This window comes from Neofelis nebulosa, chromosome 7, assembly GCF_028018385.1.
Source record: "Neofelis nebulosa isolate mNeoNeb1 chromosome 7, mNeoNeb1.pri, whole genome shotgun sequence".
Classification (NCBI taxonomy): Eukaryota; Metazoa; Chordata; class Mammalia; order Carnivora; family Felidae; genus Neofelis; species Neofelis nebulosa.
The window spans coordinates 113,792,418-113,813,770 of NC_080788.1; the positions used below are offsets into that span (position 1 = coordinate 113,792,418).

Here is a 21,353-nt window from a genome sequence, read left to right on the forward strand (position 1 = left end):
TTTAGATTTGAATTTTAATTAGAGCTGGTGCTAGGACTTTATTGAGTACCACAGGGCCTTAAGCATAGGATAAAAATAGACTAAAATAACCACTTGTGGAATTTGTTGGATATGCGTGTATATTACATAAGTCTAGTAGTCTCCTTTTATATCTGATAGAAGTTTTCTAATGGGATCATAATCTTTAGCATCATTTAGATAACATGATCACCCTGGGAGGAAAAAAGATTAACCTTACTTAATGTTTAAGTGACATCTGATAACTTCTAAAATAGAGAGAACCAAGCCCTATGCACAGATATTTTTAGAATATCTTCTACATAAGGCTAATTCATTAATATTAATGTATGAAGCAATAGTTTGGCTTCTTATAAAATCACTGAACATTTCCTACTTCTTCTGTCAAGTTGAAAGCTCTGAGAGTAGAATACTGCTCAAACTAAGACATCTAAGAATTATTTTATAAAAGAAGTCAGTTTACACCACATTGTGTGTACCAAAAATGTATGATAAAAATTATTAAAATGGAGATACTGCTTTTAACAAAGGATTCCCTGAAGAGTGTGGTTAACATTTTCATCATTCATTAATTTACTGAACATTTTTACCAAGCTTTAAGTGACCACTGTGTGTCAGTTACAAAACTAACTCAAAATGTAATCTGTACATTCCTAATCTAATGGGAAATATACGTCTCTGGGTAAATAATAAATATAACAACAACAACAACAACAATAAATCCCAGAATGCAGGTAAGAGTAAGGTACTACTTATAGTAGAAAAAGAGCATATCTCTGATTCTAGAATCTAGATAAATCCTGTAAAAGTGATATTTTGCTCCTGAAGGATGATTAGGAGTTTCAGGGATGCAGAAGGGCTTTCAGCTTAGGGGTAATACAAAGACAAAGAGGCAAGGGAATGCCTAATGCATTAATGAAACTACTGATAATTGTGCATGGCTAGAATGAAGAGGCTGTGAGAGTGTAACAGGAAATGAGAAAAAAAAAGGAGTCAAACATTGGGTTACAAAGGGAGTTATTTGATCAAACTTAAGATATTAAATATAAAATAAGGATACAACATGACAAAAATTACATTTTAGAAAGGTCTGACTGGTGCATCTATGATAAGAATACTGTTAAAACTGTGGTTAGAAATTATAAACTCTTAAATAACAATCTGGAAGTAGAGGAATAAGTATTTTCAAGATAAATTAAGCTAAGTAGAAATATGACTCAGTTACTAATTGTTGTAGGGTCTAAGAGGAAGACATCCAAGAATATTTCCACAATTCTGACATGGACTTCTGGATGAAGTAATATTTACTACAGCAAAAATTGGGGAAAAGTAAAGGAGAAGCAGATTTTAGGTAGGGACAGAAAATTAAAATATTTCAGAGCAACTCTGAATTACCTTTAAACATCACTATTACCAATAAATTTGGACCTTTTTTTTTTTTTCTGGAATGGTTTCACTTATGGCAATAACCACTATCTACATATTTCTTTATTTTATTACATAGGTAGTAGACTATTTCATTCAGAAAAGTCATATAATTAAAACTTTTAAAAGAAATCTGTATTAAGAAAATTAATGAATTATCATACTTAATACTTAAAGTAAGTTAGGAAAGCCAGGCATAGTTATGCTTCAATAGGCAATTGTTGACAACATACAAAAAGAGATATGGAACACTTTACATAATAAAGCAAATGTTAGGCTACCAAAAGGTGTCTCAGTAAATTTAAAAAGATTAAAATCATAGAAAGTATCTTCTCTGACCACAATGGGATGAAGCTAGAAATTAACAAAGGGGGGAAACTAGAAAATTGACAGTATATGAAAATTAAGTAATTCATTCTTAACCAGTGGTTCAAAAAGTAGTCATTAGTAAAATATTTTGAGACAGATGAAAACAAAACACAACATACCAGATTTCATGAGATGCTGTGAAAGCACTGTTCAGAGGGATATTTATAGCTAGAAATGCCATCATTAGAAAGGAAGAAATATCTTCAATGAATGAGCTAACTTTATACCTTGAAGAACTGGAAAAGAAGTGACAACTAAACCCCAAACTAGCAAACACAGTTGTGACAACAACATAAGAGTGGGAGGAGGATAGAGGTATAGAGTAGCAGAGTTTTTTTTTTTTTTTATGCTATTGAAGTTATCAATTCAACCAGATGGTTATAAATTTAGGAAGTTAAATATATTCCTCATGAAAGCCACAAAGAAAATATCTAAAAGATACATAACAGAAAATGACAAAGGAATCAAAATACAGTAAAACCTTGGTTTCCAAACATAATTTGTTGTGGAGACATGCTTGTATATCAAAGCAAATTTCAAGAACCATTGCCTCAGTTGTGATCATGTGACATTCAGTATCATATACTACTCATAAGACATCACTCATTTATTAATTTGAAATTTATTAGAAATGTTTGCTCATCTTGCAGAACACTCACAGAACATGTTATTTGCAATCAAGCTTTTACTGTAATTCATTACAAAGAAAAAGAAAAAAATCAGCTAAACACAAGATAAGACAATAATGCAAGGATAGAAAGAGGGAAAAAGAAAAGGGAGAAAGGAAGAAAATGATAAGGATTTGGATGGAGACAAATGAAATACAGAAGAATAGAAAACCAACAGAGAAAATGAAACCAAAAGTTTGTTCTTTGATAAGATTAAGAAAATCCTAGCTAGATTGACTAAGAAAAAAGAGAAGATACAAAAGCTAGTCAGAGATGAAGGTGGGAATATTACTACCAACTTTCAAAAATAAAGGGATTATAAAGAATACTGTGAACAATTGTATGCCCACAAATGGATGACCTAGATGAATAGACAGATTCCAAGAAACATGTGAATTACCTCAACTGACAGAGGAAATAGGAAATATCAGCAGATCTATAACAAATAAAGAGATTGAACAGTAATCAAAAACCTCCCAACAAAGAAACATCTAGGACCAGATGGCTTCATTTGTGAATGAAACCAAACACTTAAGAATTAACACCAGTGGTTCTCGACATCTTCCAAAAAATTCAAGAGGATAGAACATCTGTAATGAGGCCAGCATAACCTTGATATGAAAGCCAGAAAAAGACATCACAAGAAAAGAAAATTACAGACCAGTATCCATTATGAATACATATAGGTACAAAAAATACTCAAAATACTAGGAAACTGAATTCAACAACATATCAAAAGGATTATACACCATGACCAAATAAGATTATCACAGGAATTCAAGAATAGTTCAATATAATAAAATCACTGTAATACAATACATTAAAGAATGGAAAAAAAAAACCCACATCATCATCTCATTTGACACAAAATGCATTTAACAAAAATTTAAAATCTAACACCCTTTTTTGATGAAAATACTTTGAAAACTAGGAGTAGAAGGGCACTTCCTTAACATGACAAAAGACATGAAAAACACATCTAACATGCTCAGTGGTGAAAAACGGAAAAACTTTTCTTTTAAATCCAGGAACAAGACAAGAGTGTTTATTTTCACCACTGATATTGAACACTGCATTGGAAGTTCTAGCCAAAGCAATTAGACATGGAAAAGAAATAAAAGACATCCATACTGTTCAGGAAAATGTAAATCTATTGCTATTCACGGTTAACTCTGATTCTATATATAGAATATCCTATGGAATCCAAAAAAAAGTTATAGCCAACAAAAGAGCCCACTAAAATTGCAGGGTAGAAGAACACAAAAATTACGCAGTTCTATATACCAGCATAAACAATCTGAAAAGGAAATTAAAAGCAATTCCTTTTAAAATGCCATCTGAAAAGTAAAATGTCTAGGAATAAATTTAACCTAGGAAATAAAAGACTCGTACAGTGAAAAATTACAAAAGCTGCTGAAAAAAACTGAAGATTAGCTAAAGAAATGAAAAGTCATCCCATGTTCATGGATTGGAGGACTTCATATTATTAAGATGTCAGTACTAGTCAATGTGATCTACAGATTCAGTGTAAACACTATCAAAATTCAAACAGCCTTTTACAAATAGAAATGAGAAAACCATACCTGAAATTATGAAATTACAAGGGGCCACAAACAGCCAAAACAATTATATAAAAGAAGAACAAAATTGGAGAATGTTTCCCAATTTCAAAACTCACTACAAAGGTTACCAAAATCAAAACAGTGTGGCACTGTTATAAAATAGACCTATAGACCAGTGGAATAGAATTGAGGAACCAGAACTAAATCCATACATCTATGGGAAATTGATTTTAGACAAGGATGCTAAGTCAAAGTTGTAACAACAGCTTTGGGAAAGAAAAGTCTCTTTAACAAATACTGCTAGAACAGCTGGATGATCTTGGATTTGGCAACGGATGTTTGTTTTTCATCATGTTAAGTGTACTCTTTAATCCCCATCACCTATTTCACCACCACCCCCAACCTCCCCTCTAGGAAACCTCAGTTCTCGGTGGTTAAGAGTCTATTTCTTGGTTTATCTCTTTTTTCTCCTTTGTTCGTTTATTTTAGTTCTTAAATTCTACACTTGAGTGAGATCATATGGTATTTGTCTTTCTCTGACTTATTTCTCTTAGCAGTATATTCTCTAGCTCTATTTATGCTGTTGTGAATGGCATTCTTTTTTATGGCTGAATAATATTCCATTGTATATATAACACATCTTTATCCATTCATCTTCGATGGACATGTGGGCTGCTTCCATAATTTGGCTGTTGTAAATAATGCTTCAGTAAACATAGGGATGCACGTATCCTTTTGAATTACTGTTTCTGTGATAATGGATTTTTATATACGATACCAATAACATTAGCAACGACAACAAAAAAAAAAAGATAAATTGGACTTAACCAAAATTAAAAGCCTTAGTACATCAACAGACATTATCAAGATAGAAAATGAACTGGGCGTTGTATGGAAACCAATTTGACAATAAATTTCATATTAAAAAAAAAGAAAATGAAAGAGATAAAATATTTGGAAATCATATATTAGATAGCATTTAATATCCAGAATATGTAAAGAACTACAACTAAATAACAAAAAGACAACCCAATGTGAATGAAAATGGCCAGAGGACCTGAATAGAGATACTTCTCCAAAGAAGATAAACAAATGGCCAGCAAACATCTGAAAAGATGCTCTACATCACTAGTTGTTATGGAAATACAAGTCAAAACTACAAAGAATTACCAGTTTATACTTATTAGGGTGGCTATTAAAAAAAACACACACACACACTGGGGCGCCTGGGTGGTTCAGTCGGTTGAGTGTCCGACTTCGGCTCAGGTCATGATCTCACGGTCTGTGAGTTCAAGCCCTGCGTTGGGCTCTGTGCTGACAGCTCAGAGCCTGGAGCCTGCTTCGGATTCTGTGTCTCCCTCTCTCTCTGCCCTTCCCCCGCTCATGCTTTGTCTCTCTCTGTCTCTCTCTCTCTGTCTCTCTCTCTCTCTGTCAAAAATAAATAAACATTTGAAAAATAAATTAAAAAAACACACAACGATAAAAATAACAAGTGTTGGTAAGCATGAATTAGAACCCTCACACATTGCTGGTGGTGACGTAAAATGGTATAGCCACTGTGAAAAACTGTTTGGCAGTGCTTGAGTGCTAAACTTAGAGTTACCATATGACTGAGCATTTCCACCTCCTAGGTATATACCTAAAAGAATTAAAAAGAGAGACTCAGATACTTATATTCCAATGTTGGTTGCAGCATTATTCATAATAACAAAAAAATGGGAACAATTTTAAGTGTTCACTAACAGATGAATAGATAAGACGTAGTATATGCATCATGAGATATTATTCAGTCATTAAAAGGAATAAAGTGGTACTTGATACATGCTACAATGTGGATGCAGCTTGAAAACACTATGCGGAGTGAAATTAGCCACACACAAAAGGACAGATATTTTATGATTCCACTTATATGAGGTTCTTAAAGTAGTCGAATTCATAAAGAAAAAATCTGGAGAAAATGGGACATCAATTACTTAATAGTTATAGATTTTCTGCTTATGTGATAGAAAGCTTGGAAATAGTAATGACAGTTGCATATCACTGTGAATGTAATTGACATCACTGAATCATACATGTTAAAATGCAGATTTATTACATGTATTTTCCATGGCAAAATAAAAAGGAAAACAAAAACCAGTTGACCATAAATGTGACTTTAATTTATGGACTTTTAGTTGTACTCTGTTGCTATATGTCTGTCCTTATACCAGTACCACTTTGTATTGATTCCTGTAGCCTTCTAGTAACTTGAAATCAGCAAGTGGGAATCCTCGAACTTTCTTCTTTTCGTGATTGACTATTGTGTGTCTCTTGAATTTTCATATGAGTTTTACAATCTTCTTATGAATTTTAGAACTCAGTTCTTAAGCCAAGCTCTGCCATTACTAGTTCTGGGAATTTCAAAAAAATTGATTGTCTCATTTTTTTCATAATCATCATAGGTTATAGGAGTTAAATGAGAAAATACATGTAAATACATGTAAATGCTCAATATACTAATACTAGTAGTATTGGTACTATTATTACCACTGTCACTGTCAATGTAATACCATTTTTATATATTGACTAGAGTAAATCAGAACTCTACTAGTGTGTAGTCTTTCTTCAACAATGAGAAGTGTATTGTAATGGAAAGAACATGAAAATTGGAAAGATTCTGCCTTGAGTGCAGTAACAATGGAATATTGATAGTATGCTAAATTTATAAGTATTTTAAATCTGGCTATGTTTCTTGATGCCACAAAAATAGAAATGTATCTTCAGTAATCAGTTCATGGGACAAAATTGATGGTGAAGTTACCGTAATTTGGTTTTAGTTGCGGAATAGGAAAAAAAGATAGTTTGAAGTAAGTTTATTCTTGAAATTTCTTTTTTTTTATTTTTAAAATTTTTTAATGTTTTTATTTATTTTTGAGACAGAGAGAGAGCATTAGCAGGGGAGGTGCAGAGAGAGAGGGAGACACAGAATCTGAAGCAGGCTTCAGGCTCTGAGCTGTCAGCACAAAGCCCAACGTGGGGCTCAAACTCATGGAGTGTGAGATCATGACCTGAGCTGAAGTCGGACACTTACCGACTGAGCCACCCAGGCACCCCCTGAACTTTCTTTGTTTAAACTCACTTATGACTCAGTTTTTTTGTTTGTTTGTTTCTTTTTTTTTCATTACTTCTAGATTGTTTCTTTTTATGAGATTTTTTTTCTGATGTTATATCAGCTTAAATTTTTTTTTACTCTATGTTATGTATAATACAGGGGCCCTCCAAGTCTCCTTTGTTTTAGAATACAATTATCCTACTGTTTTGTCAGCATACTATTCATATGCATATTATTTGTATCTCCCATATCCATTTTAATCCAAGTAGGTTCATATTAAATCATATTTTACTTGCCTTTTTTTAACAGTTAAAACCAGAGATGGCTGGGTGGCTCAGTCAGTTGAATATCCAACCCTTGATTTCAACTCAGTCCATGATCATAGGGTCATGGGATCAAGCCCCTCATAAGGCTCTTTGCTGAGCATGGAGCTTAAGATTCTCTCTCTCCCTCTGCCCCTCTTCCCCACTCACTCACTCACTCACTCAATCTCTCTCTCTCTCTCTCTCTCTCTCTCTCTCTCTCTCTGTCTCTCTCTCAAATAAAAAATAAATTAATTAAATTAAAACATTTAAGACCATTATGATTGAGGGGTGCCTGGGTGGTTCAGTCGGTTAAGCGTCCAACTCTTGCTTTCAGCTCAGGTCATGATCTCACAGTTTGTGAGTTCAAGCCTCATGTTGGGCTCTGTGCTGACAGTGTGGAGCCTACTTGGGATTTCTCTCTTCTTTCTCTCTGTCCTTCCCCAGCTTGTTCTCTCTCTCTGTCTCAATATATAAATAAACTTAAAAAAAAAAAAAAAGACCATTATAATTGATTTGAGCTGATGTAGGAATACTAATCTGGACATTTACCTTCCCTAGGTTGGGATTTCAGGAAAGGCAGTATTTGAGTACTGTTAGTCAACATTAATCAAGAGAAAACGAGTTGTTTATTGAAGTTTATCATAGCAACTTTTAAATTTTTCTTCCAGAAGTCAACTGTTATCAACACTGCATCTTTGAATCATAATTGTACTAACAAATCAAAAGTATTTCTGTAATAGCCATTTATTTAAAAGTTGTTGTAGGCTGCTTGTGTTATTATCAGTTTATTTTACAATGATAGGTATTTTTTTAAAAACTCTTTTTTTGAAATAATTTCAAACTTTCAACTTCTGCCTAGTTCTATTGTGACACTTTACTGCTTTATATTACAGATACTTGTTTACTCAATCTGCTTCCATACAAGACTGTGATTTCTTTGCATCCTCATTCCCTTGGTTGTATCTATTACATAACATAAACTCAAAGAATAAAATTATTAACCCATTATTTGCAAGACTCTAAATTGAAGTCCTTGAGTTTTCAATAGTTTTTTTGCTCTAATTTCTTCATTGATATCCCAACAATCTCAACTTTTAATTTAAAAACTTAAATAATTGACAGTGAAAACATTTTTTAAATGCCTACTTCAAACATCTTACAGACGGTTATATAGGGGCATCTGGGTGGCTCAGTCACTTGAGTGTCTGACTCTTGATTTCAGCTGAGGTCATAATCCCAGGGTTTTGGGATTGAGCCCCAGATCAGGCTCTATGCTGAGCATGGAGCCTGCTTGAGATTCATTTTCTGTCTCCTCTCTCTCTCTCTCTCTCTCTCTCTCTCTCCTCTCTCTCTCTCTCTCTGTCTCCTTGCTCCTCGCTCCTCGCTCATCTCTCTCTTCTCTCTTCTCTCTTCTCTCTCCTCTCTCCTCTCTCTCTTCTCCCCCTGTGCCCCTGTCCCTGACTCACATTCTCTCTAAAAAAAAATTAAAAATGGTTATATAATTTTTCATTTTAGTAGCTATGTCCTCTTGCTAGTTACTTATTATGGTCTTCTTTGGTATATCACTTATATATATTGTATAATATGAATTAAGTTAAATGTCATGAGTGTTTTCATCATTCAGTTGTGGCACTTTAAATCTAGGAAGTAATTCTCAAATCAAGATATGAACCCTATTTCCATTAGCAAGTATAAATAGTAATATTAAAGAGTTTAAATGTAGACTTTTCAATAAAATTCATTTGGCCAGATAAAGTTATTTTTTAATGGAAACCAGAATGTCATTTTTATATGTTTATTTATTTATTTTGAGAGAGAAAGAGAGTACATAAGCAAGCACGCATGAGTGGAGGAGGGGCAGAGAGAAAGAGAAAAAGAGAATTCCAAGCAAGCTCCATGCTGTCAGCACAGAGCCTGACTTGAGGCTTAAACCCATGAAGCATGAGATTATGAGCTCAGCCAAACTCAAGAGTTAGACACTTAATCACCAGCAGCCCCAAAAATGTCATTTATTAATTTACTTTTGAGACAGGAGATGATATCCTAAAGTATCTAAAGTGTGTAAATGCCTTATTTGTGATTCTCTCTTTTCTAAAATTGAGATACTTATAAAGTCAAATAAGTAATCAGAAAGTTCCTTTTTAAGCACTGAATCTGAGTAATGATAGGTAAATAATCTTGGAGTTTAAGAACTTAGAGTTCCTATTTGATGGATATATGATAATCGCCAAGAAATGCAAGCTATCTTTAATTTAAAAATTTTAGTAGTGACTTTTTAAAAACTGAAAAGAAGTAGATGGTGTTAACTTTAATAACATAATTTAACTCAATATATCCATCATATTGTTTTAAAATGTACTCAGTTGTTTTAAATTAGTCTTTTTTGTATCAAGTATTTGAAATCTGTTATATATTTTACAATTAATGTGCATCTCAGTTGCCTCCTTCAATTGTGAAAATTACTGGATCACTCTGTGTCTCAATTTCCCCGTTTTTACAATGATAACAGTTATAAGAATTAGATGATACATCACATGCCTGGCAAATGATAAGCATTACATAAATCTTAGCTACTTTCCAAAAAAAAAAAATTTCAAACAGGTGAACATGGCATATAATAACCTCACTCCCTCAAGACAAAGATTGTATTTTAGGAATTAAATTGTAATCCTCAAAACACTCATCTCTTTCCTTTGGACAATGCTGGACACACCTCTCTGACTCTTGTTTAAATTATTTTTTTTAATGTTTATTTTTGAGAAAGTAAAAGCGCTAGTGGGAGAGGGGCAGAGAGAGAGGGAGACACAGGGCTCCATGCTAACACCAAAGATCCAAGATGTTGGGCTCCTACCCATGAGCCATGAGATCATGTCCTGAGCCGAAGTCAGATGCTTTACCAACTGAGTCACCCAGGCACTCCATACATTATTTTTAAAAAGAAGCAAAATCATTATTGGTTCATTAATTGTGACTCATGTACAACACTAAGATATTAATAACAAGGAAAACTGTGATGGGAAATCTGGGAAATAAATCTCTTTACTTTCTACTCAGTGTTTTTTGTAAATTCAGAAGTACTCTAAAAAGTAAATTCTGTTAATTAAAAACAAACCAATAAGGAAACTACTGTGTCTGCTATTAGTGCTTCATACATCTTAGTTGTGACAGAATCCGTCAGTAAAAGTGGTAGCATCATTAAAAGTATCAATGAGAGAAGTTTACTTATAGTTAAAAATATAACTTAATATTTCCTCTTTTTGTAGTCATTCATTATCTACCACTTTTTAAGTAATATATGGAAAACCTAAGCATTAAAAGTTGTTTTTACGTCATGGTTACTGGGGTGGGCAATGGGCAATTACTGGTGGCATTTTGATGCTAATGGAAGAAATAGTCCATATATTTTTTACACTATTGCTGGTTTTGAGAATATTTTCTTTTCCTAATTTCAGGTTGGGTGGGACTATATCAGCATACAAGATAGTACCAGATGAAATAGAAGAAATCAAGGTATAGTATGGCATTTTTCACCTCTACAAAGACTTAATATCTTGACGGGTCAGGGAAGTGGGGGGAAGGATTGCTTTTTCTTTGTACTATTGAATCTTTGGGTGTGTTAGGATATCATTTATTTCACAGTTATTCTATTTTAATTAATATATATATATATATATCAGATAGATTTCAATTACCATTATCAATGCATGTCTATGAAAAATATTTGGAAAATCAAAAAAGAACCCTTTCCTATAAACTATGTTAAAAATCTACTTAAGAAACACTGTATAAAAGCATTAGAATGCATAACAGATTATCTTTCTATTTTGTTTTAATTTATTTTCCCTGTAAGCTTTCACTAACTATAAATAGTACCAGTCTTCTAGAAAATATTTCCTGGTTCCATTGAAAACACAGCATGCAAACTGCGACTTAAAATTTGTAGTACATTAAATGAAAAATTGACCTTATTCTTTGAAAATCACATCATTATTGCATTCTTCTGTTTTTAACATTTTACTAAGTCCTATGGATTATTAGTCTTCTAGCATAACATGTGGCTAACACGCTCTGTAAGAGCAATTTACAATCCAATGAGAATTGAACTTACTGTTACATAAGTAAAATTTAACAACTGAGTAGCAATAGTCAAGGGTAACAGTACTGAGTTAAATTCTTAACAATGACATGTAAAGATCTCAACAAATCATTAAGCTTGATTTAATCAAACTTTCCAAAATTGAGTTCAATAAACTCAAATCTTAGTAAATTATTTTTTAATTTGCTTGCATTATTTTTAAATCCGTTAATGTAATTGGTCTCTATTAAATAATATACTATTAGTTATAACATGTCAGGTATTCTGTATAGCCAATATCAGGAACTAATTCAATAATTACATTCTAGCCTAAAAAAGTGTCAAATGACTCATTCGAACTTGATATAAATTCATAAAATAGTTTGGTTTGGAGAAACCTTAGGTCTCGTCCAGCTTATGTTACTGAAAGAGGAGATATAAGGAATAAATTTGAGAGAAAAGAGGAATAATTTTGGACTTAATAATTTGAAATCTCTCTCAGATAACCAAATACTCATTAAATCATTGGATAAATCAGCCTGAAATTCAGAAGGAAGATAATTTTATCTTTCTGTTGATAATGGGATTTGTCCTTATCCAAGAATTGCTTGAGGCCATGCTAGTAAATGGAATCACCTAAAAGGATATATGAGGTAATAAGAGTGAACCAAAACTGTTGACCCATCTAAGAGCTAGAGGATTCATGTATTTTTTATTAGCTTAATTAATTAGCAAAAACATTGCCAATTTTTTAATATTTTCCTCTAAAGAAGTAATTTTTCATTGTATTTTTTGAAATTTTAGAGTTATAAGAGTTATCCCTCAAGAAATTCCTTCAAAAAAACATAATTCATGGTTGACATTAATATATGATTTTTTTAAATTAATTGATGGCATTATATCTAAACCAGCTTCAGAGAGTTTGAGGCTTGGGGCATAAAAACATATGAAATTGCTTCCTGCTTTTTAAGGTGTCAGAAGAAAACCTTTTATAAAATATTTCATCAACTTTTATTTGGTGGCACCAGTAGCATTTTCAACTGAAATCAGATATAATCTTTTTTGTTTGAATTGCAGGAAATGTGAAATATCTAGTTGTAATGTTCATTTTAGTTGGCAAATAACAGAGTAATTTTAAATATCTAAATAGTACAATTGCATTTAAATTTGAAATATATCCACAATATAACATGTATAAGTAAATATATATGTGTATGTTTATTAGTAAATTATAATTGATTAATGAGGGGCACCTGGGTGGCTCAATTGGTTGAGCGTCCGATTTCTGCTCAGATCATGATCTCCTGGTCCGCGAGTTCGAGCCCCACTTTGAGCTCTGTGCTGACAGCTCAGAGCCTGGGGCCTGCTTCAGATTCTGTGTCTCCCTCTCTGTCTGCCCCTCCTCCCACTCATGTTCTGTCTCTCTCTCTCGGTGTCAAAAATAAATAAACATTAAAATATAATTGATTAATGAAACAATTCAATTTTTATAAGGTATGGTAATCTTTCACAATTTTTCTAGCACCAGAAATTATTATTTAGTTCATGCATAGTTTGAATTAAGCATGTATTTATTAATTACAATATATCACCTCATAGTCAATGGATGCTTGGCCAAAGGCTTAAGGGATAAAGTGCAAATACATTCCTGGCCCAGTTATGCCCATGTGTTCCACTCAATACCCTGAGTTTTTATTGTTTTCCATTCCTTGCTTTTATTTAGTTTTCCTTTATATACATCCCTAAATATTATAATATATTTGTATTTCTCTTTGAATTTTAAATGAATTATTTTGTGCCTTACTTTTTTGGTTCAACACTATGAGATTTATTCATAGTGTTTTCTTTGGCTAAGATTTTGGAGGGTTTTGTTTTTGTTCTTTTTGTTTTTGTTTTTTTGCTGTAAAATACTCCATTGTACCACAAATTATTGAGACTTCCCCTTCGCAGTGGGCATTCAGCTTGCTTCCATTTGGAGCTACTATGAGATATGATGTTATAAGATTCTTATAAAAGCATCCTGTGTAAAGTTTGTCTGAGGTATATACTAAGGAATGGAATTTCGGGGTTTTAAGTAATGTGTATTTTCAGCTTTTCTATATGAAGTCAAACTGTTTTCTAAGATAATTATACCAGTTATACTACCACCTTGGGTGTATTTATTTTAAATAGAAATATTTAAATATTCTTTAACTGTAATTTATATCGGTATAAATTTTTATATATGGGATGACTAAACTTACAAAATATTTTCAAATATATTTTTATTTTCCCAGCCCAATTTATTGCAAAAGCCATCTTTTCCACTACTTGTTTGAGTTGCCTCATTTATCATATACTAAATTTTCATATGCCTGGGTACATACATATACATACACAAGTCTGTCTTTTCCTGAACTTTTGTTTCATACATCTATTTACCAGTTTCACTGCTAGCACCACACTATTGTGGTTATAGTGCTTTTAAAACATAATAGGAAATGTTTGTGGATGGGGAGGGGTGTTTGTTATTCTGTTGGTTCATGTATTAATTACTCCAGATAATATTACTGTAAGTTTATCAAATTTCAAACGTATTCCTCCTGACGAGACTTCTGGTTCTAGCCAAGATATAGTAGCCCTATTCTTCCCAGATGTTTTCTTTTATAACTAAAAACCCCTGGACATTACAAAATAAACAAGCATAGAAAGACTCTCAAGGGTAGGAAGAAGAAATCAGACTTTATAAGGACTTCAGGACTTGAGGAATGACACAGCAGTGAGTTAGCTGGGTTTCCTTTTTGCCTCCTATTTAAACTGAACAGAACACTGATGAAGCCTCTAACCTGGAAATACCCACAGGTACAGACAAAACAACAAAAAACTACAAAGGTCTGTCTCCTCAAGCCAAAGGACCCAGGACAAGGGTGGACTAACAGAACAAAACCCTTTGTTAATACTCAGCCTACTCCAGCCAAACACTAGTGGGGAAACTACTTAGTTCCCCCATGGTTTTAGCAGAGCCAAGCAGGAAGCTGATCTTCCTCACCCCCTGCTACCCCTAAAAGCAGATGGCAAAGCTTTGAATTTCTCCCCTGGTAGTGTTTGTTGGCAGGGCTGAGACGTTCAGTCTTCCACATGACAGAACAGATAGTGCTCTGATTTACCTGCCAGTATATTGTAGGTGAGGCCAAGTGGGTAGTTGATTTTCCATCAGCCCAGCGGAAACAGGCTGTGTTCTGCTTCCTACAGCCAGGGTATTGTTAGTGGAGTCCAATGATGAGCCAAGTCTCCACCCCCACCCAGCAGCAATAAGACTAAAGAGACAGCACAAGGTGGAACTACTCATCACTCTGCTTTACCTTCCCTTTCCTGTGTCACTGAGGCCTATAAGAGAAATGTAACTCCATCCCTGTCTGCATCAATAAGACTGAATGAGATGGAAATAATTGATACTTCATTCTCAGTACAAGTTAATCTTCTACTCGCCCTTTTGGTATCAGCAGGGCCCAGCAGGGAGCTGAACATATAACTCTACTTTCAGTAATGTGGAGGAAGGTGATGCCCCACTTTGGCCAGAAAGGTTTCAGCAGGGCCAAGAGAGGACCTAAACTTCTACCCTACTGTCTTTAATGAAGCAGTATGAAGCAGTGCCTCAATTTTTCCAGAGAGGTGTCAGTGGGACCCAGCAAGAAGCTGCACATATATATTCATATAGCCCTCATACCACACTACAACAAAGAGACATCTGCTTAAAAAAAAAAAAAAAGATTAAATAAGATGTAGAGTCTCATAATTTCCAGAATGCCCTGGGTATAGTAAAAAAATCACTCATCATACCAAGAGCAGGAAAAATCACAACCTCAGTGGAAAAAAATAGTCAATAGACGCCAACACAAAGATGAATCAGATCTTAGAATTATCTGACAAAGATTTCAAAGCATTTATCATAAAAATGCTTCAACAAGCAATTACTAATTTTCTTGAAACAAATAAAGAAAATAGAAATGACAAAAAGGAACAAAATGTTAATTACGGAACTGAAAAGTACAATCACTAATATAAATGGCTGATTGGAGGAGGGAGGCAGGGAGCAGTTGTGCCAGAAGGAAGTGGAACAACATTTTTCAAGTGCTGAAAGAAAGAACTACCAATCACAAACTCCATATACAGTGAAGTTATTCTTCAGAAATGAAAGGGAAATAAGGACACAGTCAGACAAAAGAAAACTTAAGGAATTTGTCACTAGATAAAGTACCCTGTAAAAATGGCTAAATAAAATCTCTAAAGAGAATTAGGAAAGAAATGAAAAAAAGGAAATGAAAAAACTTAAAAAAGAGGAAAAGGAAATGACAGAAAAAGGCTTGCAATTTTTAAAAAAGGAAAGAACAGCCGAATGGATAAATATAGCAAGCTATCTTATAGTTTTCTTAAATCATATGTGAAGATTGAAGCAAAAATTTTAAAACTATATGATGTGCACAGTGCATGTAGAGTAAATGAATACAATCATATTTAAATGTGGGAAGGTAAAGGGAGACTAAGTGGAAGTAAATTTTGTGCATTTCATTTCAAATGATAAATGTCAATACCAGTAAATTGAGATAAGTTATATTTGTTTATTATAATATACAAAGCATCCACTCAAACCAACCACTAAAAAGCAATGTACAAAACACTGTACTCAAATACACTGTAAATTAAGATAGAATCTTAAAGTTTGTTCAAGTAATCCCCAATAAGGTATGAGAAAGAAGACAAATAATAAAATGGCACATTTTGGTCCTAAGATGTAATTACGTTAAATATAAATAATTTAAATATACCAATGAAAAAGGTAGAAATTGATATATGGATTTCTAGAAATCTAATATATGTTATCCTCAAGAAATTCATTTGAAAAACAATGACATAGGTAGGTTGAAAATAAAAAGTTAGAAAAAGATATACCATGAATGCATTAATTTTTACAGAAGAGGAAATTTCTAAAGTCCATAATCCATCTTTCTTTCTCAAAAAAAACTAGAAAAAGATAAGCCAAATATTGTCAAAGCAAGAAGACAGGAAATACTCAAGAATTCTTAACAGTGAAATGGAAAACAGTAAAACAATGGAGAAAAATCAACAGAATAAAGAGTTCTTTTAAAAGCTCAATGAAGTTGATACACAGTAGACTAACAAAGATAAAACTGATACCAGGATTGAACAAAGACTACCACTACAAACCTTCCATCAATTAAGTGGATAATTAGAGAATACTGTGAAAAACTTTATACTTATAAATTGGGCATCTTAGCAGAAATAGACCACTTCCTCAAAACCCACAAACTACCAACATGAAGAAAGATGAATAGACAATCTTTGTAGTCTTACAACCATTAATGAAATGAAATTCACAATGAAAAATCTAAAAAAGAAATATCCAGGTCAAGATATTTCACTGGAGAGCTTTACCAAATATTAAAGAAGAATTGACATCAATTTTAGTCTTTTCCAGAAAATGGGGAGGAAATACTTCCCACCTTATTTTATGAGGCTAGTATTTTCCTGATAACAAAATCAGGAAAACAGTGCAAAAAATGAACTACAGACCAATATCTATCATGAACTTAAAATCTACCAAATATTACCAAACAAATCCAATAATGTATAAAAAAATTATAGATCACTACCAAATGAGATTTACTTGAGGTATGCAAAACTTGTTCAACACTGGAAAAGCAATCAATCTAATCCACCATATCAACAAGCTAAAGAAGGATTATATGATTATATATATTGATGCAAAAAAAAGTGATAAAATGTAAAATCCATTCCTGATAAAAACTTTCAGCAAACTAAGAGTAGAGGGGAACTTCTGAACTTGATAAATAGCATCTACAAAAAAACTTACCACTTAACAACATACTTAATGGTGAAAAAAAACAAATGCTCTCCTCCTGGAACAAAAAGCAAAGTTGTCAACTCTCGCTACTTTTTTCAACTGAGTATTAGAAGTTCTAAGCAGCACAATAAGGCAAGAAAAGTATTAAAAGGGACAAAGATTGGAAAGTAAGAAACAACACTCTCTTTTAGCAAATTGTATGATTGTCTACATAGAAAAAGGTATCTACAAAAAAATTCCTACAACTGTAATAAGTCAATTCAGTTAATTTGAGGAATGTAAGATCAACAGTCACACACACACAAAAACCCCAATCAACACACATATGTTAATCTGTATGCTGAAAACTACAAAACGTTAACAAAATAAAGGGACACTTAAAGAAATGGACAGACATGCCATGTTCATGGGTTGGGAGACTGAACACACTAAAGTTGTCATTTCTCCCCATATTGATATACAGGTTTATGCAATTCCTATCAAAAACCCAACAAGGTTTTTTTGTAGACATACAATTATATAATTTTATTCTAAAATTATACAGAAAAACCTAGGTCCTAGAACAGTTAAAATAATTTTGCAAAAGGACAAAGTGGAAGGACTAGCTCTATCCAATGGTAAAGTTTACTGTTAGTTACAGTAATCAAGACAGTGTAGTGTTGGCCGAAAAAAAAAATACATGAAACAGAATAGACAACCCATAAGTAAACTAACACAAATATGTTCAACAGATTTTTAATAAATATGCAAAACCAGTTCAATGAATAACCTTTTCAAGAAATGATGCTGGAACAATTGGAATCCATAACTGCTCCCCACCCTCCAAAAAAACACCTCAACCTAAATCTCACACCTTATACAAAAATTAACTCAATTTTAGCCTTTCTGACAGGGTTGAGGTAATATCTCATTATGGTTTTGATTTGTATTTCCCTGAAGATGAGTGGTGTTGAGTATCTTTTCATGTGTCTGTTAGCCATCTGTATGTAGTCTTTGGAAAAATATCTATCCCTGTCTTCTGCCCATTTTTTAACTGGATTATTTGTTTCTTTGGTGTTGACTTTTATAATTTCTTTATATATTTTAGATACCATCCGTTTATCAGATATGTCATTTGCAAATATCTTCTCCCATTGTGCAGGTTGCCTTTTAGTTTTATTGTTTCCTTTGCTGTGCAGAAGCTTTTCATCTTGACGAAGTGCTACTAGTTCATTTTGCGTTTGTTTCCCTTGCCTCAGGAGACATGTCTAGTAAGAAGTTGCTACAGCTGATGTCAAAGAGGTTACTGCCTGTTTTCTCCTCTAGGATGTTTATGGATTCCTGTCTCCCATTTAGTAATGTCTTGATTACTACAGCTTTGCTTTTCTTTTTCAAGATTGCTTTGGCAGTTCAGGGTCTTTTGTGGTTCCATACATATTTTAGGATTGTTTGGTGTAGCTTTGTGAAAAATGCTGTTGGTATTTTGATAGGCATTGCATTAAATGTGAGGATTGCTTTGGATAGTACAGACATCTTAACAATATTTGTTCTTCCAGTCAACGAGCATGGGATATTTTTCCATTTCTTTGTGACTTGTTCAGTTTCTTTCATCAGTTTCTTCTGTTTGTCAGTTTGAAGGTCTTTCACTTCTTCGGGTAAATTTATTCCTAGGTATTTTATTCTTTTGACTGAAACTGTATGGGAATTCTTTTCTTGATTTCTCTTTGTGATAATTCATTATTAGAGTTTAGGAATTTAACAGATTTTTACATAATAATTTCATATCCTACGGCTATACCGAATTTTTTCTAATAATTTTTTGGTGCAGTATTTAGGGTTTCTATCTATATAGTACTATGTCATATGAAAATAGTGATAGTTTTGCTTCTTTTCAATTTGGGTGCCTTTTATTTCTTTTCTTACCTAATTGCTATGGCTAAGACTTCTAATACTATATTGAATAAAACTGGTGAGAGTGGACATCTTTCTCTTGATCTTAGATAAAATGTTTTCAGCTTTTCACTGTTGAGTATGATATTAGCTATGAGTGTGACCTATATGGCCTTTATTATGTTGAGGTATGTTCCCTTTATACCCACTTTGTTCAAGAGTTTTCATCATAACTGAAGATTGTATTTTATTAAATGCTTTTACTACATCTATTGAGATGATCTTATGATTTTTATCTTTCATTTTGTTAATGTGCTGATAATGTTGATTGATTTGTGAATGTTGATTATTCTTGCATCCCTTGAATAAAGCCTTCTTGATTGTGGTGTATGATCTTTTTAATACATTTCTGAATTCAGTTTGCTAATACTTTGTTGAAGAAATGCTAATACTTTGAAATGCTAATACTTTGCATTTCTGTTTATCAAGGATATTGAGATATATATATATATATATATATATATATATATATATATATATATATTTTTTTTTTTTTTTTTTTTTTTTTTTGGTAGTGTCCTTGTCTGGTTTTTGTGTCAGGGTAATTACTCCCAGCCTTGTAAAATGAGTTGGGAAGCTTTTCTTCCTGTTCAGTTTTTTGGAGGTGTTTGAGAAAGATAGATATTAAATCATTTTTGAATGTTTGATAGAATTCACTAGTGAAACTATATGGTCTTAAACTTTTATTTGGGGGGATGTTTTTGACTACTGATTCAATCTCCTTTCTAGTAATTACTTATGTTTTTTTTTTTTAATTTTATTTTTTCAACGTTTTTTATTTATTTTTGGGACAGAGAGAGACAGAGCATGAACGGGGGAGGGGCAGAGAGAGAGGGAGACACAGAATCGGAAACAGGCTCCAGGCTCCGAGCCATCAGCCCAGAGCCTGACGCGGGGCTCGAACTCACGGACCGCGAGATCGTGACCTGGCTGAAGTCGGACGCTTAACCGACTGCGCCACCCAGGCGCCCCTACTTATGTTTTATTTTTCTTGCTGATTCAGTCTTACAAGATTGTATATATCTAGGCATTTATCATTTTTATCCAGTTTGTTGGCATGTAATTTTTTGCAGTAGTCTCTTATGATCCTGTCTGGTTCTGCAGTATCAGTTGTAACTTCTTCATTTCTGATTTTATTTATTTGAGCCCACTCTCTTTTGAGTGAATCTAGCTAAAATTTTATCAGTTTTGTTTATCTTTTCAAAAAAACACCTCTTAATTTCATTGATCTTTTCTATTGTCTTTTTAGTCTTCATTTATCTCAATCTGATAATATTATATCCTTACTCCTACTACCTTTGGGCTTGGTTTGTTCTTCTTTATTTAGTTTATGTGTAAATTTAGATTGTTTGAGATTTTTCTTGTTTTCTCAGGTAGGATTGTATTGCTATATTAAGGTCTCTCTTACAACTGGTTTTGCTGCATGCAGTAGATTTTGGTATTTAATATTTATGTTTTCATTTTTCTAGGTTTTTTTAATTTCTTTTGATTTCTTTGATGATCCATTGATTGTTTAGTACTATGTTGTTTAATCTCCATGTATTTATGATTTTTCTCCAAGTTCCTTCTTGTAATTGATTTCTGGTTTCATATCATTCTGGGAGGAAAAGATGCTTTGTATGATTTCAGTCTTCTTGAATTTATTGAGATTTGTTTTCTGACCTAACATGTGAAGTATACTGGAGAATGTTTTATGTGCACTTGAGAAGATTGTGTATTTGCTACTTTTAGATGGAGCGTTCTATATATAACCATTAAGTCCATCTGATCTAATATGTTGTTTAAGGCTGATGCTTCCTTATGATTTTCTGTTGGGGTGACTTGTCTATAGAGATAAGTAGGGTGTTAAAAGTCCTCTACTATTATTGCATTGCTGTTGATTTCCCCCTTTAGGTCTGCTAATAATGCTATATTATTTTGGTGCTTCTGTGCTGGGTGCTTATATATTTATAAATGTTATATCTACTTGCTGCATTATCACTATGTAATGCCCTTCTTTGTCTTTTAAAATTTAAATGTTTTTTAAAATTTAAATTTTTTTTAAATTT

General features: G+C 32.9%; 1 protein-coding gene across 15 annotated transcripts in view; it reads left to right on the top strand.

Moving 5' to 3' along the window:
* GPHN (gephyrin) overlaps positions 1–21,353 on the top strand; it is a 633,256-nt gene that overhangs the window by 266,243 nt on the left and 345,660 nt on the right. For all 15 annotated transcript variants that reach the window (XM_058739364.1, XM_058739365.1, XM_058739368.1 and 12 more), the window contains exon 3: positions 10,891–10,948. In XM_058739364.1, coding sequence (XP_058595347.1) covers positions 10,891–10,948 — 58 coding nt within the window. The remainder of the gene's footprint in view (positions 1–10,890; positions 10,949–21,353) is intronic.